The following is a 25,954-nucleotide window of genomic DNA, read 5'->3' as shown; positions in this document are numbered from 1 at the left end:
AACAAACCCGTACTTTGAATTTTTCTAAAACAAATTTATCTCAACATTTTGGGTGAGAATAATGTAGCTAAAACTAATATGTGAACTAGTATTTCCACTGCTTTTGAGTAGATAGTCATTATATATTTTGGCTATCTTTTAAAATGTATTTAAGTGCCTGCTGTGTATGTAAAGTACCATAATCACAACTGAGGAGCATATAACTTTCATTTAAATTGGTGTTCGTTCTTAAGAAACTATTCAGAGCTTCAGCTAAGGATTAGGTTATTTAAAGTTTGCATCTCAGCAGTGATTTGAAAGACAGTGACTTTTCAAATGTGATGCTGAATAAATACGTATATGCCTATAAGTGAAACTGTACAGTTCATGCAATTGATTTGTGTCTAATATAAGCAAATTTAAATTTAAAAAATATACCTCACACAAGTATGGCTAGAAATCGGTTAAATGTAACTTTAATGTAGATCTAGGTAAAAGAATATGTATGGTGTAAATTTTTTTAAAAAATCTTTTTCTTTCTTACAATTTTGATATAAGCACTATTATCTGAAATTTGATATTTAATTTTATAATGAACACCTAATGCATTTAGTTTACAGTACTAATTAGAGCATGTTAAAATAGGATGTACAATTGGATGGATAATTAATAACTGAAATTTATTCTAACTTGGGAAAATCTTTTGAGATTTATTTGAGGCTAACAACTGCTAATAGAAAATTTTAGGATCCTGAACGAATTTAATGATAAAAAGGCACTTAGAATATAAAACATCATATTTGTACTTCCCCACTTATATACTAAAAAGGTGATCCCCCAATTCTTATTTAATCCTCAAGTAAATGTTCTTTAGGGAATCTGTAGTCCCTTTCATTTTTTGTACATTTTAGTGTTTAGGGGTCACTAATTTGAAGAAATCTTTAATAAAGTTGTTTTTAAATAAAAGTGTCATATAATTTCATCACAAAACTCCTGTTCATGACACATTCTGCTTTAACCACTCTTTCTATGATCTACTGAAACATTATTTTTTAATGCTGAATGCTTAACTTGTTTTTTCTTTGTTTTTTTCCTTTCTCTTCACATCCTGAAGTTCCAACTAACCTTTCAATGCTTTTTTCCCTTACCTCTTTTATTTGCTCCATTTATGCATTAAGTGGTTGCTTAGATTTAAGGTAAGAGATTCCAGGGCTGGATTTCCATTCTCTGTTCTTATGTAGAATATTACATATGGGGAGTGAAGAGATATTTGGCACTTGGCCTTATTTTAAAACCAACAAATAGTTACTCTTTTTTATTTTTTTTTTCATGAAACTTTGTGTGTCTTCATGTTCCATGAGGGCAGATGTTTTTGACTGTTTTGTTCATTGCCCTATCCTGTGTGCCTAGAACAGTGCTTGACACACATTAGACACTTAGTAAATATTTGTTGACTAAATGGTTATTTTGCAATGTCAGTATATTTTGTGAAACTGAAATGTAAGTTACCCTATCATAAAATGTCATTATGAAATAAAATTAGCTGGACTTTTGTAAATGTAGAAATTTTGTTTTGGATTGGAGGGCTGCTAATGTGCTTCATTTAACTCTCCCCCTGTGTAATAGCCTTTTTATTCTATAAATGGTGTGCTTTATTATATACCTTGTGGCCACTATGTCATTATCTCTTGACTCTTAATCACTCTTAAAAAAATTGAAAATTGGAAAATATTCAGTGTTTTGGGTGTTTTTTAAGTTGCAGTATCATGTATTTTGCAAAAAACAAAATTAGTCTTTTCAAATTGCTATATAAATATTTCAGTATAAACTCACTTTAAGAGGTTTTCAAGCCGAGTATTATATGCAAAGCATCAAAAGCTCATGATAGTGTTTAACAAAATACAAGTTAAGAATTAAAGATATTTCCTTTTCTTACTTGTTTCAGTAACATTTTAGTATTTTGGAGGGAAAAATGGGAAAAGACATTCAAGAATAATCAAGAAGCCTGTCAGATAGAATGGTACTAAAATTATTGTCACCAAATCGATCATGCATTTCATTTTTGTTCTTTTTTTCTTAGCTGAATTCTATAATTCCTTTTCAAATATGTATTCTTACCATATACCCTGTTGTTTGCCATGTCTTCAGTGTAGAAAGTGATAACAAGAAGACAAGATGACTGAGATCTGAATCATTAACTAGCTACTAACCACGGCCACAGAAAGTTAACAGATCATGGTAGAGAGATGTGACTGGAGGAGCCCAGGCAGATGTACTTCATGTGTACATAAAAGTATATTGGAGTGTTGACTCCAAGCCCTCAGTCTCGGTGAGTGAGGAGATTCCTTTGCATAAAATAGGTAGAATTAGACCAGAAGCTGTCCTTGTGGCTACCTTGGCTTTTTTTCCTTAAAGTCTGTATTCAGATTTTGGCTATTGATACATTAACCTCCAAAGTGATAGAAGTGCACAGAAAGATTAACTAAAGGAAAGACAAAAAAAAAAAATGGACCAGTTCTTTCCCCTTAAAGTTTAGACCAGCTTGCCTAAGGAACTATCCCTAGCTCATTTCTTCCAAACCCTACCAGGATTCCTTCTTGATCTTTCTGGGTTCAGGATCTGTTCTGTGTGAGAGGCCAGAGTGAGTGGGAAATGAGAGCTTCCAAGAAAGAAAGATCTAATAAGGGAACATCACACTTGGATAAGATTCCTTAACATCTTTGCTCTTTGCACCAAAAAAGCTCCACTCCTTAGTACTGTGGCTCTATGTAGTTGTTTCTACTATATTGGGATGGGGTTGACAGGGTGAGAAGTATGTACCGTGAGGTCATCCTAGAAGCTAGAATGTGCCAGTCCTCTGTCTCTTTCTTCTTATCTTTCTTTCTGAGTATGTCTGTCATCTCTATAAACTTGTGGCACATAGTTAATAATTTTGGGTGAACCAAAACAAAATAGAGTGGAAAAAATATTCAGCATATAGCAAATCGTTACTCTTTTTAATGTTGATGGGAAAAAATGAATTGCTTTAGAAGGTTGATTAATGGAATAATTGAGTATATTAAGATAGAAAATAGAATTTAAAAATGTTAAAGTTGGAAGGGACCACAGATAGTAAACTAGTCCACTGGTTTTCCAGCTGAGATTTTTGTAGACCTGTGGATTATGTCAGGTGCCCTGGAAGTCTCCTGATATTTGATTTCCTCCTCAGCTCATTATGAGCTCTGTCTTTGCTCCCATTGTTGTCAGACTTGATGCCTTTCAGATATACTCTAAACAAATATCATACTTTGGGACAAGACACATGGGATTTGACTCAGAAGAGACCTCCATGCTTAAAAGTTGAACTTTTAACCTTTTATACAGCATGTCCTGGTTGTGTTTAATGGTTCTTTTCATCTAAAATTTGGGTTAACTTTTTTCAGTCGAATGAGAAGTTGTAGAGTTTAATTCATAAGACCTTTGAAAACAACGTGGTGATATTTTTAAAGAAAAAGGTATAAAAAGCCGATGGATAGCATGCCATATTGGAGGGGTTTTAATATGTACCTGAGGCCATATAAAAGTGGAATGTACCTTGCACTGGGGTACCCTTTCCCCACTCTTTATTTTAATAAAAGAGTTTTAAGACCTTGTTACTGATGTGTTTGAAACAGATATTTCTGTTGAAAGTTGTCACTAATGAAGCTAAGCTTAAGTACTTTTAAAATAAGTGTATTTACTTTAATGCAAAAAAAATAAAGACTTCTGATCTGTTTTTGTAGTATTTATTTCAGATGAACATTGTACAAGCAGATTCTTAATAATTAATGAGGAGGGGTTAGGAGTTTCTTTTACAGTTAACACATTAAGAATACAACACTTCTGAAAATTTTGCTTGGGATCTTGAAGATCCATAACTTTATGTAAAAAATGGGCTAACCTTTTCACTTTGCATGTGACCTTGTGTGTCATTGCCTACAGTACAGAAGGATGATAAATTGCCTCTCACATTTCTAGCTCTCGGGTACAGCTGAGGGTTCATTGTTAAGCATTTATTCGATACAACACTTGGGAGAAAAACTCCACAATAACAGCAACTTTTGGAAGACTCATCTGGGTTTGCCTATCAGTTCCAGACTTGAGCCACCAATTCTATCTTGTCAAAAGCCAGTTGTTAGAAACTGTTTTCAGAATCAAGCAGAAGTTTGTCCATCTTTATTCCTCTTTTCTTCTTCTTACTTTATTTGTTCTTCCCCCCTTAATCCTAATCTCTTATTCCCTTATCTCTGTATTAGATTATTTTAGGACTCTTGGCACCTTAGGCTTTTTGTCTTTCTAACTCTCTTACTAAAAATTTTACATCTCTCCTGAAGTCATACTCGAATTCCTGATTTCAGCTTTGATCTCCTTCAGAGGATCTCCTGGTTCTTTTCCTGCTGGCTCTGAGAATTGAAGTAGGAACATATATCCTCTGAGGAGAGGGATAAAGATCTCTAGGAAGCCAGAAAATTATGCACTGGATGGAACTAATGGGGAACGATACTGGGCATTGAACGAAAGCCTAGAGATGCTTGACCACAGCTGCTGCCCATTCTCACTACGCCACATCCAGACACAACCTATACATACTACTCCTCTTCTCTTAGTATATTTAAATCTTGCTCTTTTTAAGACTTGTTAACACTCCAGCTCAGATTTTTCTCTATGAAACCTTCTGTAGCCATTTTGTCTTGCATTGATATTTCTTTTTTGGAGATTTCGATATAATTTGTAGATACTACTTTTTGTTTTAAACATGTGGGTCTTAGTTCTAAAATAAGTTCCTTAAAAGCAGAGAAATCATTTTACAGACCTTTGTCTTCTTTTATTTTTCATATTCTTTTACCCTTGTGTCTAGTAGTCTGGTGGTAGGTAGTTCAAATGAGGGATATACCACAGATATCATTTTAGAATGTGTCTGTCACTGTTAAGTTGCAACAGGTCATCTTTTCGTGGGAGATTTCTTCATAGCAGAGGTGATGTGCTCTGAACTAGAGATACCTGGCTGGCCAGCTTTATAAAAAATACTGGAGTTCACAGGGTACTGGAAATCACTAAGATTTGTAATGAGTGTTATATATGAAATACATGATACTATATATATATCAGGGTTCAAGGAGGGTATTGCATTTACCAAAAAAGGATAGAGCAGGAAAGATAGGAGCACTTTAGAAGCAGTAGTAAGGTATAATAATTGGCCTGATGGTTGGTTCTAGTTGTAGTGATCTCCAGAGTCTGGGAGAGCAGACCACTCTGGTCATAAAGGAATTGCTCTTACTCTCGGTATTATCTGCATTTCTTCATCCAGGCCAGTGGGAAACTATTTGAGTTGTGATCATGCATTAACTTTCATCACCTAAATGAAGTATTTCTTCTGTTCTGAGAGTTTCATTCTGGCAGGGAAAAAAAAGGGACCTTTCCTGCTCTTTCTCCATGTGGCTAACACCTGCTTCACTCAGCTCTCAATGATGACTTTTCCTTTGTGGCATCAGAAAATACCCACATTAATTGAAATATTGTTGGAATCAGCCATCAAAGTTTCATTCCAGTTCCCAAGTAAAACTTTGAAAAGTATCACGAGCACTTCTGTTCATGATTCAGGACCGCCAACTACACGTTCATGTGCCAGATGATAGTTTTGCCTGTGTGTATTACATTTTCTAAAGCTTCAAGTGGAATTGCTGTTATGGAGTGGGTGCAGTGTTGCTTTATCCTGAGTTTGTGGTATGTCCTCTCTCTCTAGTTAAGTTCCCCTTCACCACACTCACAATTCAGTCATGTGTTTTGCTCCTTTTCAGGAAGCGTTGTGTCCCCCTGTAACTTCCCTCAAAGTAGTTTTTAGAACCATGATGAGTATCCAGTAAGTAATTTTTTACCAAATTATTTTAGGTGTGAAATACAGTTTATTAACTTTTATCATAGGTGAGCTCTATATTATAATAAGTTTTGTTTGGCAATTATTCCTGTTCTTTTCCCTTTTCCTCAAATTAGATGGCAGTATGTATATTCTGTATAGCATATTCATTGTTTTACTTAGCGTAGAAACATTTTTCACAAGGAAAGCTACCTTGAAGAAATATTGAATACTCTTCTAGCTTAATACAGAGGTAGCACAGCATCAGTGAAGTATAAAATAATAGATTAGTTGGACATTCCACAGGGACTCTTTGGTTTCTTAAGTGAATTAAGTTACTCATGCAAACCCCATTAACCAAACAAATAGAACCATTTGACGATTCTACAGATCATAAAATGTATCAAGTTTTATGTATAGAAATGTCCACCAAATTTTAATTTATAGATTGTTTATTTTATGTTTTGGGTAGATTAAAAGACTTATAGAGAAGATACTGCAATTTAATCAAAACACCTTATATACCCAAACCTTAAACAAATCAAAGTTGGAAAGCTGTTTTCAAGTATGTTAGCTATTCCATGTATAGAATAAAATTCTGTTTTACTCTTTTTCTGTCCCTGCTCCTTTTCCTTCCTGTTTCTAGCAAATTGATGTAGTTTAGTGTTTGGCTCACCTACTTCTCCTTCATCACTTAAAGTGACTTTGGGTTTTATGTTGTTTAAGGTTGAGCTTAAAGGACTTCGGTTACTACTTTTAAAAATCTTCTGGTATCATAAATTAAGATATACAGTTTTAAAAGCTATTCGTTATTTGTCATATTACTCCTAAAATTTTCCCCAAATGTGGATTAATTTTTTAAAACTTCTGACATTTTCATTTTAAGATACAATTATACCCTCTGCTTATTAATGAGGGGGAGAGCAAGGATAAGTTAATCTTTATTCTTCCTTGATAACCAGTTTGTTTTGTATTTGTTGTTTAAAAGCAATAAAAAAAGGATTATAGATGAATGCTTAACTTTAAAAATATTGATATTTCAAAGGTATCATTTGTCATTAAAGATTGTTTTAACATCACACACAACTTGTTCACTGGGCTATTCATTTGAAGAGTTTGTTTCTTGATATATTATTTCTTGCCTATTCAGATAACAAGTAGTATTTTAGGATTTTTAAATATTCCCTTTAAGCCAGAGTTAATTTTGTCAGCCTCAATACTCTATATAATTATGATTTGTTTTCTTAAAATTTATATTTTAAAATTACAAGTGTATTCTGATTTCAGAAGTCTTGCAGTTTCATTTCATAAGTATAATTTGAATACTCTGGATGTATTCTTATTAGAAAAGTTAAGATCCTGTTTTGAAGTGTTTGGAAATCCAGAATATTAGGGGCTTAAAATAGGGTCAGGTATGAACATATGTGGTAAACATTATTAACTCTAACCAATTGGTAATCTCAAACAACTTGAGATTGCATTTGATCTATATTTGTGCATGACTTCTCTTAACTCTTTAAGGTACCCAGATTTCTAGGGCTTTCTGTGTAAGTGCTGACTTGCTCCTTTGGTGACATCCATGGTTCCCAAATCACCCAACTGTCCCACACTTGCACTTTCAGTTGGGGATAGAATAGTGAGGAATCACGGCTTAGCTCTGATTTAGGACTATGTTACATCTTTCCTATGCCTAAATTAATCTTCATTTTGGGTCTGAGTGGGTTTAATTCCCATTGGAACTAGGACATTGCCAGTGGCCATTGTACCGCTCACAGTTGAATGGGATACCTCAGCCCTACCTTTCTGGTTCAGATGTTTAGGAACATGCCTTAACTTCTGGCAGTTTTCAGGTAGGTGATTCCTTCATAAGAGAACATTAAAGAAATCTGAATTGTAAGGCTGATCCACAATTTTAAAAAATGGAATTTTCTCTGTATATGATATAACTTTATTTTATATTCTCTACTTACAATGGATCAAAACTAAAGTTGCATTTTTTTGGGGGGAAACATGTCTTTTGTTTTTTATGATAAACTTACTATCTAAAAAACAAGGAATTGCATAAAGGCATTATTGTCTGATTGAGTTACTCTTTATAAAAACTAAAGTTTTTATAGTTATCCTATTTGATTTCAATTGAATGTAGTATCTTATAGTCTAACCAGTGATCTGTTGGTGTGATGGCCTAATGGCAAATAAAGTCTTTGCATACAACTTTATAATCATTTGAAAATCTCACGTTAGGAAGAGTCCTTTGAGTACAACTGTAGAATGATAGTAGAGTAGAAATTGCATATGAAATGCATGGCCTCTAATTTTTTTTCCTATTTAAACCTTCCCCTCCTTTGTTAAATAGCATAATGTTATTTCCTGAAAGTGCCACTTTGTTTCACTGCATACAGGTTAAATTGATTTTTCCTCAAAATTTTTTTAGGTGAGTACCCAGAACATGAAGATGGGTGGGCTCCCGCGTACAACACCTCCAACTCAGAAACCCCCCAGTCCCCCTATGTCAGGGAAAGGGACACTTGGGTGAGTATGAAACTAAGTAATAATTGAAAACCATTTCATGTAGTGCTGTGTGGAAACTAAACAATATATATGTTTAAACTATTTTTAAATATTTGAAAAGAGAACATTTTTTTCCTAGGGTTATCTTTTTTGTGTGTAACTTTTCCAAAAGGAAAACATCTTTTATACTTTATACCTGGGAAATATCTTTATACTTTTTTTTTTCATCTTTATATTTTAAAAATATTTTGTTTAGAAATTATTTTTCTAATGCATTTTAAATTTTAGGTAAATCCTAACCTGAGTTCATGGCTTATTATAAATTACACTCTAATTCCTATTTTCAGAAAATTTTTAGTCTTTTGTATTATAGTTGATTTTTCTTATTCAAACTTGTCTTCTGAAGAAAATACTGTGCCTAATACAGAAGTCTGTATATCTTGTGTTTTTATGAGAATACTGAGCTTTCATTCAGTCTACAGACTTGGGCTTCGGATTTGACTTTGGGAGAAATGGTCAATTGATGGAAAAGCTTGACTTTTTTCCTCTATAGCATCTTAGTATAAAAACTTGGTTTATCATGATCAAGTGGGCATAATATCACCCAGAAGTGAGATGACTAAAATCGTGGTCCAGCTCTGCTCCTGCTGTGTCGTGTTGCATAGTAAGCCTCTTAGCAGTTCAGTTTTTTCATCTGTAAAAGGGGGTAATTTGTCCTTTGTCAACTTTTCAGAGTCACTGTACCATGAATTGGATTTTTTTTAAATGTGTAAGACAAAATGCTTTGACTACCATTGGCTTTGTGATATATGCTTAAAAGTTTTTAATTGGCAATCTTGATTTTTGGCCCCCTCACCAAAAAAAAAAAAAAAAAAAAAAAGCAAAAAACAAAAAACCAACCAAACAAAAGAAACAAACAAAAAACCCTAGCAACCTAATCAAGCAAAGAAAGATGATGTTGGAGGAGGAATTATAGTTAGGAGAGTGTGAAACAAAAGAATAAAAATGATTTCCAACCAGGAATAGGATGATTTTATTCGGGGTAGACAAAAAATTCTGCTTAGATTAGAGAGGAGAGGATCTAGTAGCTTAAATAAGATTTAAACTTCAGGGTAGAATGTAGATGATGTGTGGTAGGTTATAATTGTACAGGGTAAGAGTGGAGAATCAGGTCAAGAGGAAATATTTATTTTCCTGTGGAATGTCTGTATTTCTATCATGTATAGTATCTAATGGATTTTAATTAGGTTTTGAATCAAGATTGTTAGCAAGATAACCCTAGTAAAATAAAATTTTCTGTTACTCCCCAATTTTAAAGATTTACTCATACACTAGTATTTGTTTTCCTTGTGTATTAGCAAGGGCTCTGCAGTGTCTTTGGAGACCAGAGTGGCTGGGCACCACTAGCCGTTTGATGGTCACAGCCTGGCTTTTTCGCGGTCTTTGCCCAGCTACCGTGTTTTGTCCTCTGCCCCTAGTTTTTTACCTTTTTTTTTTTTTTATCATTGTCTTCATTGTATGGTTCTCAGCAAAGGTTTTTTTTTTTTCTTGCATGAAACAGAACATTTTTATTGTCTGGGAAAAATTGGAAATCAATCAGTTTCGTATTTTATGGTGTTTTATGTTTACATCATAACTTCAGAGATGCCCGAACTTTGTTGTCTTTTATTTTATTTATGTTTTAAAATAAATTTATTATTTATTTTTGGCTGTGTTGGGTCTTTGTTGCTGCATGCGGGCTTTCTCTAGTTGCAGCGAGCGGGGGCTACTCTTCATTGCAGTGTGCGGGCTTCTCATTGCGGTGGCTTCTCTTGGTGCGGTGCACAGGCTCTAGGCGCGTGGGCTTCAGTAGCTGTGGCACGCGGGCTCAGTAGTTGTGGTGCACGGGCTTAGTTGCTCTGCGGCATGTGGGATCTTCCCGGATCAGGGCTCGAACCTGTGTCCCCTGCATTGGCAGACAGATTCTTAACCACTGCACCACCAGGGAAGCCCCTTTTTTGTATTTTAAATCCAAGGTCCTAACGTTCCTTTTTCTTTCTTTGACCCAATATCTTGTCTAGTGCCTGTTATTTATTTTTAGTAATGTGTATATTTGTTTATGCAAGAAGATTTTGAGCGTAGTAGACAGGGTCATTGCAGAGTAATCTCATCCAGAATCAATGAGCCAAAACTCGAGTGGTCCAGGAGAACAGTATTTAAAGGAACCTTGGGAGCTTTTTGGGAAGTGAATTATTGCGAAATACATAAGTCAGGTGAGCAACATCATTTCAGGAAAAGAAAGCTCTTTAATTTTCACATCTTGAGATCCAGTTAAAGACCAGAATCTCATCTACACAATATCAGTTTCGTGTCAGTTGAGTATTTATCATTGTCATAAAGTTATTTGGAAACTTAAAGATGAGAACTAACTCAATAATTACTAGTGTTCCAGTGTGCATCCTATTTCCTATCATATTTCCTTTCTTGCTCTTCTCATTCTTTTCTTTTAAAAGGAAATTTTGAAAAAAAGAGGGAGATATGCTAATAAATCCAGTCTGTTTTGTACTTCAAATAAGGTAGAAAGACTTAGGTGATCTTTTTTTCCTTCTCTCCCTTTTAAATGTTGAACTGTGAAGAGGGTAAGAGGTAAGGGCAATCAAGGTGAAAGCTGAAGGAGGATGTGAAGTGAGAATGGAAGGAGATGAGATTAAATTATATATTTCTGTGTGTGGACATGGTTTTATTTCTGTACCTTATAGAAAGGGAAGTGACTTGTTAGGGTTGCTATTGATCATCAGTGCGGGGGTTGTGGAGCCATGTTCTAGACTGATTTACCCTGTCTGAGTTTTTGGTTAGGGAGAGAGAGGTGAGGAGGATAATTAGTGCATTTATGCAGTGCAGTTGGGGGAATTTGACATGGCACTAAAATAATTTGAACTCATCTAAGAAGAGAGTCTGGGAAACATTGGCTTATCTGGTAGTAGAATCTTCGTGCTCTCAGAATGAATGAACAAAATCGCATTAGCAGAGGGAAATGAAGTTGGAGACTAAAATACAACAATATGCATCAAAACCCTAATGGAGAAGTGATACTTAAGGGAAGACTGAAATTGGTAGCTGGGTTTTGTTAAAACACGTTCTACTACCTCCGAGTACAAACTGTATTTCACTACTGGCAGCTCTGAATTGATTGTGCCGAAACTTGCTAATCACACAATACATACGCTCTTCTTTTTGTAGGCGGCACTCCCCCTATCGCACACTGGAGCCAGTGCGCCCTCCAGTGGTACCAAATGATTACGTACCTAGCCCAGCCCGTACTATGGCTCCCTCGCAGCAGAGCCCTGTGAGGACAGCTTCTGTGAATCAAAGAAATCGAACTTACAGGTATTTTCTCTACCTCAGCGCAAAATGTGATGGTCATAGTACCATAATTTGTTCAGATAACTTCAGTTAAATCTCTCTCATTTTCCAAGCACTAAGTTCTTTTCCTCACTCTGCTCCCCCAAACCTCATCTGATTCTACCTCTCTCTTCTCATGTTGTGATGCAACTTTGAGCAGCCAGGAAGTTGAAAGAGAACAGTCATCTCAAAGTGCAGATTTCTCTGCAAGATTAATAGTTATTGTTGACCTGAAAAAAATAATTGACCAGATGTGGGAAATTTCAAGTTGTTTTTTGGTGGAACTTTACAGATGAAAAACTATATGCAATAAAACATTAAATATGGGATAGTATATCATGATATCATTACAAATAAAATTAATCAAATAATTTGTTTAGGAAAACTGTTTTTATTATAAAAGAGGTTTCTTCAGACAGCCATTAAACTGGAATAAGAGAAAGTAATATTATTTTTATGTGTCAAGCCCCATGATTTATCACTATGTTTATGGAGAATTTTTTTTCTTTCTCAGTTTCTTTAATACATGCTTATTAAAAGGTAGCCAAAACAAGTTTCTTGAACTCAGCTCTTTTCCTTACTTTATTAAGAAATTCATCTTTTAAGTGGAGGGCTTTTGAATTATCATTTTGTAGCTGTATTCATTTCAGAAAATTCTGGAAAATGCTGGCGGTATCTTGCTGTATATCAATACTCATGTTTTGGTGGCTTCTGTTTCTTTAGCAGCAGCGGGAGTAGCGGAGGAAGCCACCCTAGTAGTCGGAGCAGCAGTCGGGAGAACAGTGGAAGTGGGAGTGTGGGAGTCCCCATTGCTGTTCCTACACCTTCTCCTCCCAGTGTCTTTCCAGGTAAAACATGAATTGTGCTTCATCTTCACCTTGCTTGCTGAGTTTGGATTCAATTTCTGATTTAATTACACTGGGCTTTCTTCATAATCAGGGTTTTTTTCCCTCGAAGACTCTGTAAATGCTGAAAAATCTTTATGCGTTTGTTATTTTTAACCAAATGATTTGTGAGTTTATGTTCACGTACTTCTCTGTTATTTGGGTTTGTGTCTTTGGTGCTGTGGCGTAGTTGGTGCTTTGAGTTGAGGTTTCACCGGAATGAGTTACGTGTTTAATTCCAGCTGGTGTTATGACAGTGCATGCCTTTGGGCACAGTGGGGTCTCAGTGTGAGAACCATATTGGTAGCAAAGGATTGAGCAGATATAATTTTGACAGTTCAATCTCATGGACTCTGAGAACTTGATAGTCACTGAAATGCTACCCTCTTTTGTCTGAAACAGAAAAATGTACTTGTTTAATCTGAGGACACAAAGTTAAAATTTAGTTTTAAAAACATGACAGAAAAGACGTAAGGATAGAATATTACATATTTAACTTACTTATAATAACAAATAGATAATACCTTTTTAAAAATCATGAAAAAGAGTTATTTTTCTAAATTCTTTTTTACCTGATATTTATGTCTGAAATATTTTTATTTTCTGATTTGTATACTTCAAAATGGAATACTGTCATTTTGTAGTGTGTTGTGTTTCATTTTGTATACTATCAATATTTACAGAATGTTAAAAATAACAATATAAAGGGAGCACTTTTCTTCTAGAGTAGTGGCTATCAGGTAAAAAGGAATGCTTTTAATGAATTTAAAATCCTGTACATTACCCTTAGCATCTTGAATTATTTGCTGCAAACCTTAATAATCCTTTAACATAATAAGCTCATTCTTTTTTTTTTAACACTCTCTTCTATTCTTTGGTTATTGATAAGCACCGAGTAGCTAACATTAAGTTCTCTAATGCCGTTTCTAATCCTGCCTGATGGAACTGCCTCATTAATGCTGCCTCTTACTCCTCTTTCCCCTCAGCCCCTGCTGGCTCTGCTGGTACTCCTCCCCTTCCTGCTACTTCTGCATCTGCCCCTGCCCCTCTTCCTGCTACTGTCCCTCCCTCCACTGCCCCAGACACTGCCGCTGGGGGTGCCCAGACCCTTGCTGATGGCTTCACTTCTCCAACTCCCCCTGTTGTTTCTTCCACTCCCCCTACAGGTGAGTATTGGTTTATTCTTTGGCAGGCAGATCCAGTTGTCTGGCTCTTCTCTTACTTGGAACTCTGGCTTTATGATTTTTGTTTGTTTGTGGTTTGTATTAAAAAAAAATCTGAAGAATAATGTGCTAACTAGAAAATGGCATGTGACCGAAGAATAGAATTTCCTGAGGGAATCAGGGTAAGGTTTCTCATTTTTCTAGTAGAATAGCACAAATACACATTTTTTATTGCTTGAATTTTATTTACTAGAGATTTGCAAATTTAGTATGGAGCTGTCTTCTCTACAGTTATTTTATTTTATTTTTTTTTTGGCTGTGCCGTTGGGCATGTGGGATCTTAGTTCCCTGATCAAGGATTGAACCCATGCCTCCTGCATTGGGAGCACAGAGTCTTAACCACTGAACCTCCGGGAAGTCCCTTCTATACAGTTTTGAGAAGTTGTTATTAGAAGTATTCTTTGTTACAGGTTATGTCATTAATAAAAAGAAAAGTATGACAGTAGTTTTAAGGTATATTTTATAGGAAATATTTGATATAACAGTTTGAAAGTACAAGTCTATTATAACAGAATTTGTTGCTTATTATAGCAGCACTGGAAACACATAGTTAGGGGGCTTTTTAAGGATTTCAAGTTTGTTTGTAATTTAAGATTGACTGGTGTTTTACTGTTTTAAAATTGCTACCTAAGTTTGTTTTCATGGCTAAGGAGAAAAAGGCTCAATTGCTACAAAGTATATTTTCAAAGTTAATAGTGATGCTGGTTTAGTAAACAAGTTCTTATCTACTATAAAAATGTATGTGTTTGGACACACATCACCTTAGCTGGTTAATAAGGTACTTCATAGAATATATGTGCAGTGCTGCTGCTGTATCTAGGTGTTTAAGTGTTTTAAAAGACATCTTAAAAATCCATGTTAATCCATTCATTTTGGATGGTGTTTTATGGCATAGCTTCTGTAACAGCACTTTTTAAGAAAAGCTTTCTGCAGTGGGTGTATGTAAACATGAGCTGTCCTTTGATCTACATACCACTCTGTTAGGCCACTCTAGCTAGTTAAATATAGAAATCTTGTTATGCTCCTGCATCAGTAGAGTAAGGAATACACCTTGAAATCAGTTGTAGGCCCAGAAAGGACAAATCACCCTCACCTAGAGTTAACATTTTAGTAATTAAATTACAATTTAATAACAGGTGCTGGTTCCTAGTCTGCACTGAATCAACATTTGTTGTATGAGTGAATAATTACAGTTTTTTAACAAAAAGCAAAGTAAATGCCTTATTAACAACTTATATCAATATAATCTCTTTTATGTAGTATCTTTGAATCACCCACCAAATACTTTTTTATTAAGATATAATTTATATACAGTAAAATTCACCCTTTCTAGTATGGACTCATGTGAGTTTTGACAAATGTATACAGTGATATAACCACAGCTACAGTCAAGGTATAGAACAGTCCTATCATCCCCAGATTTCCTCCAAGCCCCCTTTGTAGGCAGTCCTTCCATTTCACTCATTTCATTCTTAGCCCCTGGCAACCTCTTGATCTGTTTTTTTTTTCTTCTAAAGTTTGCCTTTGTAAAAATACCATAAATAGAAGCATATGTAACGTAACCTTTTGGGTCTGGCTTTTTGGCACAGTGCATTTGAGATTTATGCATTATTACATGTTTTGTTCCTTTTTATTACTGAGTAGTGTTCTATTGAATGGATTTACCAGAGTTTGTTTATCCCTTTCCCAATTGAGGGACATTTGGATTTATTTCCAGTTTTGGGTGATTGTGAAAAAACTGCCAGATACCTTCACACACAGACTTTTGTGTGAGCATAGGCTTTCATTTCATTTGGGTAAACACCTAGGGAGTAGGATTGCTGGGTTGTCTGGTAAGTGAATGCTTAACTTTGTAAGAAATTGCATAATTGTTTTCCAAAGTGCTTGTACAATTTTGCATGCCCACCAGCAGTGTGTGAGACTTCCAGTTGCTCTGCGTACTTGTTAGCACATGGTGTTGTCATTATATACATATATACACACACACACATATATATATGTATATTTAATTTAGCTATTCTCATAGGTGTATAATAGTTTCTCATGTGGTTTTGATTGACATTTCCCCAATGAATAATGATGTAGAACATCTTTTCATGTACTCATTTGCCATCTTCTTTGGTGAAATGTCTGTTCAAATGTTTTTGCTTCCCCTCACACACCTTTTTAATTGGGTTGTTTGTTTTCTTATTGAGTCCTTTTATATTCTGAATATGCCTTTTATTAATTGTGTGATTTGCAAATATTTTCTTCCATTTTGTGACTTACTTTTTCATTCTCTTAATGGTGTCTTTTAAAGAGCAGAAGTTCTTTATTTTGATGGTCTCGTTCATTGCTCTTTTTTTTTTCTTTTTTCTTTTGGGGATTGTGCTTTTAGTGTTGTGTTTACAAACTCTTTATCTTACACAAGGTCACAAAAGATTTTTGTCTTGTTTTCTTCTAGAAGTTTTTAGTTTCAGGTTTTTATAGTTAGGTCTATGGTAATTAAACTATAGTTTTGTTTTTCAGCTCAAAGCAAAATAAATGCTTCATTAATGGTTTGAATAGAGTCTTGATTATGTAGTGTCTTTGGATCACTGATGGCTTATAACATGGGAGGTTTTAGACTGGATCTAACTATATAAAATTCATAATGGTGTTAAATATCAGAGTTTTTAACTTGATTATTCTAGGTTTGTATTAGGGTGTTACAGACTAATGCCTAAAATGCCAGCAATGTGTGATTCAAATGACAAAATATACCTTCTAAAAAATAGCTTATTAGTTTACATGCTTTTACATTTTTATCATGGCTGTATAAATTGACAGTGGATTGTGCTTGAGCTTGACTACTCAAGATTTTTATACAACAGAATTGAGTTTTAGGTTTTGATACTGTCGTATGTATGAAGAGTAAATCCTATAGCAGCTCTTGAGTGCTTCTGTAATATTCTTTATATGAGTATCCATATGAATCCAAGTTTGATAATTTAACAGTTCCTGAAGATCAGTTTTAGTCACGTAAAACCATTTTACAATCATGGAAAAGAAGAAAAATTGTTGTGTTTTTCTCTTTTCGCCTCTTCCCTTCCCTTCTTCCCTTGTCCTTTCTCCTCTCCTTTCCCCTCCCCTCCTCCTTTTCTTCCGCTCACCTTTCTCTTCCCTTCTCTTCTCTCCCTCACTCTTCCCCTTCCCCCATTCCTCCCCCTTCTCTTTTCTTGCCTGCTCTCTCATGGGTGCTCTAGTACTTGGTCTGTCTGTACAGTAGGCCCTTAGCTAATGATTTTAAGCAGAATTGGAGTCAAGATAAAATTTAGGAACTGGATTGAACTAGGCAATTGGATGGATTAGGAAAGAGTGTCTTCTGTTAGCCTTAGTTGTGGAAGTGCTCTCAGAGAGCAAAATGTATGAAATTGCTGATAAATATGAACACGTTCAGGATCATACTAAAAATTAGATATTTTTGACAACACTTTTTGTGTCTTAGCTTTTTTTCATAATTGTAAATTTGTTAAACTCTAATTTTAAGACAAAATAATCTAAGTTTAGAGAAGGATATTTTTGATTGAAAAATGTGATTTGGAATTATGTCACTTGACCTTTTGCTGAAATATTTTATTATTTCCTTTAAACAAATTGGCTTGCTACCTTAAATTTATTACTATTATTATTATTTTGGAATAAAACTGTGTGTCAAACATTTTTTCTTTTTCTTTTCTAAACGTTTTTCTCATCTTGTTTAGTTTTCAGTGTTTAATTGCTGGTGTTTTTTTGGAGGAAGTGAGCAATAAATTTTATTTTATTTTATTATTTTCTTTTTCAAATTTGTTTTTATTTTTGACTGTGTTCGGTCTTCGTTGCTGTGCGTGGGCTTTCTCTAGTTGCAGCAAGCGGGGGCTGCTCTACGTTGCAGTGCATGGGCTTCTCATTGTCGTGGCTTCTCTTGTTGCAGAGCCACGGGCTCTAGGCATGCGGGCTTCAGTAGTTGTGGCATGTGGGCTCAGTAGTTGTGGCTCGCGGGCTCTAGAGCACAGGCTCAGTAGTTGTGGCTCATGGGCTTAGTTGCTCCACGGCATGTATGTGGGATCTTCCTGGACCAGGGCTTGAACCCCTGTCCCCTGCATTGGCAGGAGGATTCTTAACCACTGTGCCACCAGGGAAGCCCCCCATAAATTTTAATTGTGATGATTTTGAAACCCTATCAAATTACTAATTTAATAAAATCATAATATTAATTAGTAATCTATTTAGATATAGCTTTTCCAAACCTAATCATAATTTTATTTACCTACTTTGCTGCTTTTGCACTTGGATATACTGTTAACTGAGAAATAACTGTCACCTTGCATTAATATTTGTCAGATGGCAATTAAATTAGCTAAATATTGTTATTTTTAATAATCTTATTAAGATTCAGGCATTGTACCTAAAGTATTTCATTGTCTGAGATAATTTTCTTTTAGTGACAAATTTATGTTCTGTCCCTTTTCCAGGTCATCCTGTTCAGTTCTACAGCATGAATAGACCTGCCACTCGCCATACTCCCCCAACAATAGGGGGCTCTTTGCCCTACAGGCGCCCTCCTTCCATAACTTCACAAACAAGCCTTCAGAATCAGATGAACGGAGGACCTTTTTATAGCCAGAACCCAGGTTAGATTTTCTTTTGCAGTCTGTGGAATATATCTAATTAAAAATCTTCAATTACACAGAAAAAAACCTTTAATTGCGAATGACTAGTACATGGTAGGTGGTTAGTACTATTTGTTGAATGAGTGGAAGAATGAATACAAGGTTGCTAATACTGTATTTTCCAGTTCTCTTTTTAAAAATCGACATGGTTTCATATAAAGTTGCAGAACTTAATTTTTTTTTAACAGTTTTAAATTTATTTATTTATTTATTTAATTTTGGCTGTGTTGGGTCTTCGTTTCTGTGTGAGGGCTTTCTCTAGTTGCGGCAAGCGGGGGCCACTCTTCATCACGGTGCGCGGTCCTCTCACTGTCGCGGCCTCTCTTGTTGCAGAGCACAGGCTCCAGACGCGCAGGCTCAGTAGTTGTGGCTCACGGGCCTAGTTGCTCCGTGGCACATGGGATCCTCCCAGACCAGGGCTCGAACCCGTGTCCCCTGCATTGGCAGGTAGACTCTCAACCACTGCACCACCAGGGAAGCCCCAAACTTAATTTTTTTGAACGGAATCTTTTTTAATGTGTTAGTGATTATTTGTTTTTTAAAATAATATTTGCTGAACAGTATTTCCTTCTTATTTAATCAGATACCCTTGCTCTATGAATAGCAAATAATGAAAGTTGAGCATACATGAACAGAGTTTATAAGTGGCAAAGGAAAAGGGAAATGACATTTTTGAAGCTGCTTTATGGTGGGCAGTTAGTTATACTATCTTTTTCAATTCTCCTACCAAACCTATAATGGAAAAACTGGGACTTGGACAGATTGATCCAGATATAACAGTCACCTTTCAGCTGCATCATGCATACAGAAGAACTAATCTGGCACATATTTAATACTAAACATAATCATTTGTTTTGCTTCTTCCCCAGAGAGGGTAAGAGCAGATATTATACTCTGTGACTACTGTGGACATGTTACGTGAACTTACTGTGTTTTTCTGGATTTTTGCCAAGAGGCCAGTAAGCCCATGTGTGATCACCTGTAATATTAGGGGACAGCCCATTCCATCTTGGATGAGCCCTGAATTGTATGGAGCTGAAATCTGTCTACCTTTTGGTGAAACCTTGTTATATCCTTTGAAATCTTGCAGAAGAAATTTGATCCTCCTCTTTTTTTGTCTTTCTCTTTCTGACTTACTTCACTCTGTATGACAGACTCTAGGTCCATCCACCTCATTACAAATAGCTCAATTTCATTTCTTTTTATGGCTGAGTAATATTCCATTGTTGAGCCTTCAGCATAATGTGTGAGGCAATTTAGTTAGTTTGTTTTCATGTACTTCTCTCAATTAAGTTCTGCCTTTCTTCTCCGGGGATTTGGTAACTGTTTAAAGAGGCTGGCTACAACTCAGTTGAATAATCAGAGTGCTTTTTTCTAAACTAAAAAAAAATTTTAACTAAATTATGTTCTTTGAAAAGTTCTTCTTGCAACACTCTTAATGCTTTGTAAGCCAGTATTCGAAGGCTGTTAGATGCACTTTCATTTTATTTGCATTAGATTATTATGTAAGTCTCTTGTATTATTACCACTGGTCTTACAGTGGTCCTTGTTTTTTCATATTTAAAATGAGAAAATTTGTTGTGCTTTCTCAAGTAGCTAATTCCCTGGTTTAACAGTGATCCCAGATTTGTGTTTTATGAGCATATTTTTTGCAGCTGGAGGCTTGACATGGATTTGTGCTTCTGAGGAAGTGAGCTGACAGGCTGGGATTCATGTGACTGTAAATTCAGTGAGGTTTTCTGTGAGCTGTAAATCTAACAGCACTGCTACTATATTTGGTTTGAGTTTGAAATGACGTTATAACATAGGAATTAAAATAAGGAGCACCCGCTGCGTAGTGCCAAGTCCTAAGAGCACAATAATTGTTTTCTAATGAGATTATTTCAGAAGCAAGTTAATGAAAGGAACACTTCATTTAGAACATAAAATGAATCCTATTTGGTTCTCATTGTTTCTTAATCTAATCCAGCCAAAGAAATAGGAATACTAGTTTATCATTCATCTTGTCATCAGCAAGGAGTGTCATTGAAACAAATAGGGCTAATCACAAGTTTTAACAGTCTTTACTTTCAATATAAACATGAAGCACCTTGGTGGTAAAGAAGAATATGCATATGTATTTGTACATGTACATTTACATACATTAACCTAGTTTGGTAAGTGTCTTAGTTTGGGCTGCTATAACAAAGTACCATAGACTGGGTAGCTTATAAACAGTAGAGATTTATTTCTCACAGTTCTGGAGGCTGAAAGTCAGAGATCAGCATGCCAGCATGGCTGAGTTCTGGTGAGGACCCTCCTGAGGTTGTAGACTGCTGTCTTGTTGTATCCTCACATGGTGGAAAAAGAGAGAAAACTCTCCATGGTTTGTTTGTTTGTTTGGCAATGCCTTTTAAAAAAATTTTAAATATAATTTTTAAAGGTTACTTTCCATTTTACAATTATTACAAAATATTGGCTCTATTCCCCATGTTGCATAATATTGTGCATCCTTGAGCCTGTCTTTCACCCAATAGTTTATACCTCCTACTCCCCCCTGCCCCATATTGCCCCCCCTTCACTGGTAACCACTAGTTTGTTCTCTATACGTATACTGTGAGCCTGCTTCTTTTTTGTTATATTCACTAGTTTGTTGTATTTTTTAGGTTCCACATATAAGTGATATCATACAGTATTTGTCTTTCTCTGTGTGACTTATTTCACTTAACATCATGCCCTCCAAGTACATCCATGTTGCTGCAAATCCATTTTGTTCTTTTTTATGACTGAGTAGTATTACAGTGTGTGTGTGTACATCCTCTTAATCCATTCATCTGTTGATGAACACTTAGGTTGTTTCCATATCTTGGCAATTGTAAATAATGCTGCTGTGAACATTGGGGTGCATGTATCTTTTCAAATTGTTGGGGGGTTTTTCAGATATATACCCATGAGTGGAATTGCTGGGTCATATGGTGGTTCTGTTTTTAGTTTTTTGAGAAATCTCAGTACTGTTTTCCACAGTGGCTGCACCAATATACATCCCCACCAACAGTGTGCAAGGGTCCCCTTTTCTCCACATGCTCACCAGCATTTGTTATTTGTGTTCTTTTTGATGACAGCCATTCTGACAGGTGTGAGGTGATATCTCATTGTGGTTTTGACTTTTATTTCCCTGATGATTAGTGATGTTGAGCATCATTTCATGTGTCTGTTGGCCATCTTCATTTCCTCTTTCGAAAAATGTCCTTTCAGTTCTTCTGTCCATTTTTTAATCGGGTTGTTTTTTTGATGTCGAGTTGTATGAGCTGTTTATATGTGTTGGATATTAATTCCTTATTGGTCATGTCATTTGCAAATATTTTCTCCCACTTAGTAGGTTGTCTTTTTGTTTTGTTTATGGTTTCCTTTGCTGTGCAAAAGCTTTTAAGTTTAATTCGGTCTCTGGAGTTCTTTTATAAGGGCACTAATTCCATTCATTTGGGCTCCACCCTCATGAGCTAATCACCTCCCAAAGGCCCCACCTTCTAATACCATCACATTGGAGGTTAGGATTTCATATGAATTTTGGGGAGATATAAACATTCAGTCCTTAACAGTAAGGAATCAGTAATATGGTGTTTAAGTACTAAGGCCTTTGGTAAAAGATATCTTACATTTTACTACTTATATTTTCTTTTTTTAAAATTTATTTATTTTATTTATCCCTGGCTGCATTGGGTCTTCGCCGCCGCGCGCGGTCCTTCTCTAGTTGCGGGGAGTGGGGGCCACTCCCTGTTGCGGTGCGCGGGCCTCTGACCGCGGTGGCCCCCCTCGCTGCAGAGAATGGGCTCCAGGCGCACAGGCCCAGTAGTTGTGGCCCACGGGCTCCAGAGCACAGGCTCGGCAGCTGTGGCGCACGAGCCCAGCCGCTCCGCGGCATGTGGGATCCTCCCGGACCAGGGCCCGAACCCGCGCCCCCCTCATTGGCAGGCAGACTCCCAACCACTGTGCCACCAGGGAAGCCCCCTACTACTCATATTTTCTTACAACAAAGACTAAAAAAATCTAATTCATAAAGTGGAATGTTGGTTCCAAGCAGTGTGAGTGTATATAGTTATATGAGAAAGAGGAATTTCTGAATGAGTATGGTGTTTTACACAGGGAAGATATCAGGCTTCCCTGAATGATATTAAAAAACAACTAAAAAGACACAGTGAGAAAACAATGTTGGGTTGGTGATATTGTAAAAGAAAAGCCATAACGCATATTCTTTAAATGATAGCTAACTTACAGCATCACCATAAATCTCCAGAAGAATACAGGTGTGGTGGGGCTTTAGCAAAGTATAGAGAGCAATCAAGAAGCTGTTTTCCAGTCCTCATTTTAGGCATCTTTAGCTTTTGTTAGTGCATGTTTACTCTAGGGAGAACAAAAAAGCTAGAAAAACCCGAAAAGTTTAAGTATATTCTCAGATGACCAAGTAAACCAAATAGACCCTTTACATCGATTATTAAACACAAGTTATGTTTTTAAACTGTGTGGATTAATTTGCTACTTTTTCTCGGCATAATGTCAAACGATGTTTTTTTTTCACTTGAAAAGGAATAAGAAAAATGGCCCAATTCTTTTAACCCTTCTGAGACTACAGGAGTGATAATTATTTGGTAACCCTATTCTTTTCCATCAAAAAAGCTTCCCTTACTGAGTATGATTAGTTAGATTCACTTTTAAATACTCCTTGTTCTAAGTTACTATCCATGTTTAGAAAATATTTCACTCTTAAAAATAAATTGCTTAAATTATTTCCCTCACTGGAATGTAAAATATTTGCAACTAAACTTGAATGGGCTGTCAAATGTATGGCCTCTAAAGGTGATATCTTGAATGGTTTTAGAAATAGTATTTAGAGTGGTTATTTTGTCTAATTTTCTTAGAGTATTTATAAAGCAGTAAAAAAAAAAGCCTAATTTTTCTTCAAAACTCTTTGTACATTTTAACCTCAAAGAAGATGCTCCAGGATTTTGTAAATAACCAGGAAGGTCATACTTAGGAAGTCTGTATATTTCATCAGCACAGACTCATCCTCTAAGTTTGGTTTGCTTGCAGAGCCTTTTACAGTTTGTATACCTCCGTGTTGCTGAGTGAATGTAAGCTATAGTCCTTATAGTTCTACTTAAGATCTCTCTATAAACTCCAGTCTCTTCTTGAGCCTTTCTCTTCACGTTAACTTCATTATTGTGTAGTTTGAACGTAATATTACTGAATCTAAGTTTGGAGACGTTTCGGTGATTATAGGGAAAGGGTTTTGTCTTGTGAGGAATCATCTTAGCTAAATAGCGTGGAAACAAATTGATAGTTACTTTCTGCTCTTGCCTGTTCATGAGATACCTCAGACTAGAACTGATTATTGCAAACAGTTCGTCACATCACAGTCCTGCTTAAATTCTCCTAAAATAGTTCATTTTCAGTTCGACTCTGAGGAAGATAAATCTAGTCTAAAGTAGGATCTTCTGGTTCACAGGTTTTCTGATGAAATCTCCATGACCAGAAAGAAAATGCTGTGGTAACTAAATTAATTTGGACCATGATGTAAAAGGTTTGCCCTGGGCAAAAAAAGTAGAATTTGGGGCAACCTTTGTAAACTCCATATGGAACTGAATTTTTTAACATGCGTTGGATTGGCTTTGAAAAAAATCTAACTTGTTTTGTTACGATGTAATTCTGTTTAAGGAAGAGCTGGGACTGGTTTTTACCTGGGCTGCTGTTAGGCTTCTTAAAAAAACCACTAGAGTTTCAGACCTTCACTTTCAAAACAAGAAAAGAAAAAAATATATATATTCATTAAAAAAATAATAAACTCAACCTACCTACAAAACCCCTGTTCTAAGTTAAGTACCTTACCATTCTTTTTTAGCTGAGTACTAGAAGGTCTTTTTTTTTTTTTTTTTGATGAGAAACAATGACTGAAGTGGGAAATTTCCTGCTTTTCTGTTACAGGGGAGGTTGGGATGGGTGCTAACAGAAGAGGGACATTTCATCATCTTATATTCCACTTTTCTAGTGCAGTTGCTTGTCTGCTGCTGTCTCTCAGTTTTATCTACTTTGTTTCTGTCGCCTTCTCTGTTCATTGTGTCTTCTTACCCCAAGTTTGGGAACACAGGGTGTTGTGAACATATCAGCAATTGTTCCAAGCCTCTGAGAGTGGGACACAGACACACAGCTTAAGGGTTTACTACCAAGAAGTATGACTTCAGGGAAAAACATAACCACAAGGTATCTTTTAAAGAAAGGTACCAATTTCTAGGGCTATGTGACTCTGTCCCTTAAATCTGAGATATTCTTCAGGATTATCTGCTTAACTCTTGTCTGCCCATTATAAGTACATGTTCTGCCTGCACTTACCCATGGCACAACCGTTATCTTTACTGATTACTGCCACCTCTGTACCTCTTGATTTTTCCCACAGATTCAACCCAGACTTTCCAGTTGCCTTCCATATTTATGTTTTAAGTTACTTTCGTACATCTCATTATTTCTCCCTGACTTTTCTATTCACCAGCCCATTTCATTCCCTGTACTACACCCACCAAGGTTAATGTGGTTAATGGCACCACTACCTTCATAGGTAGGAAGGATAAAAATCTAAGACCATCTTGAGCTGTTTCACTCCTTCATATGCTTCCTGAATCCTCAGATACCAAATACTCTTTTTGTCCACACTGTACTAAGTTCTCTCGTTTTCTTTCCACTTCTATTGCCTTGATTTTTGTGTGTCAGGCCCTGGGTTAGACTTTCTGCATACATGGTTTTTTTTTTTTTAAATCTTTGCAGTTAGTCTGTAAAGTAGGTTGCATTACCTCTTTCATTTCACATTTATGGATTAAGCTCAAAAAATAACTTGCCGTTCCAATAGCAGCGAAATAGCAAATCAGGGATTTGATGCTAGGTGACTTTAAGTCCAAGGTGTTCCCACTAAGCGCTCTTTCACCTAACATATAAGATTCTTACCTATTGCATATCTACCTGCTCATCTTTCCAGGTTTTGTACTTTCTCTCTGGGGCATCTTATGCCAACCATATGGAAATATTTCTGGTTCTGTGAGCTGGTCATGCTATTTTATACCTCAGAACCTTTGCCTCACTTGGTTCTCGGCTTGTCTTTCTCGACGCCTGTCTGCTTGTCGAACTCCTTTTCTTCAAGCACCTGCTCAGAGGTTACTTCTGGGTAGCCCCACCCCTACTCAAACCCTGACCGCCCTCTCCGTCACCACCATGACACCACACCATCACCAGTGCCTCTTCCACTACCCATCACCACCACCACCTGCAGGGAAGTGCTACAGATGTTGTTGGGTTAGGGTTATTATTTTGTCTTCCATTCCTAACTAGTATGTGATCTTTTTGAGGGCAGTGACTCTTACTCATCTTTTTAGTTTTATTAGTCTTCACTGTGATTTGAAGCTAATAAAGATG

General features: G+C 36.0%; 1 protein-coding gene across 43 annotated transcripts in view; it reads left to right on the top strand.

The window, feature by feature from the left end:
• Positions 1-25,954, top strand: part of ABI2 (abl interactor 2) — a 100,313-nt gene that overhangs the window by 58,210 nt on the left and 16,149 nt on the right. For 10 of the 43 annotated variants that reach the window (XM_067740901.1, XM_067740895.1, XM_067740918.1 and 7 more), the window contains 4 exons: positions 8,286-8,383; positions 11,582-11,728; positions 12,467-12,591; positions 18,323-18,481. In XM_067740901.1, the coding sequence (XP_067597002.1) occupies positions 8,286-8,383; positions 11,582-11,728; positions 12,467-12,591; positions 18,323-18,481 (529 nt within the window). Of the gene's footprint in view, positions 1-1,157; positions 1,176-8,285; positions 8,384-11,581; positions 11,729-12,466; positions 12,592-13,613; positions 13,794-18,322; positions 18,482-25,954 lie in introns of all 43 variants that reach the window. The other 33 variants (XR_010944304.1, XM_067740930.1, XM_067740894.1 and 30 more) reach the window with 9 other exon arrangements.

Source organism: Pseudorca crassidens, chromosome 6 (genome assembly GCF_039906515.1).
Source record: "Pseudorca crassidens isolate mPseCra1 chromosome 6, mPseCra1.hap1, whole genome shotgun sequence".
Classification (NCBI taxonomy): domain Eukaryota; kingdom Metazoa; phylum Chordata; class Mammalia; order Artiodactyla; family Delphinidae; genus Pseudorca; species Pseudorca crassidens.
This window is presented reverse-complemented; position numbering and strand designations above follow the sequence as displayed.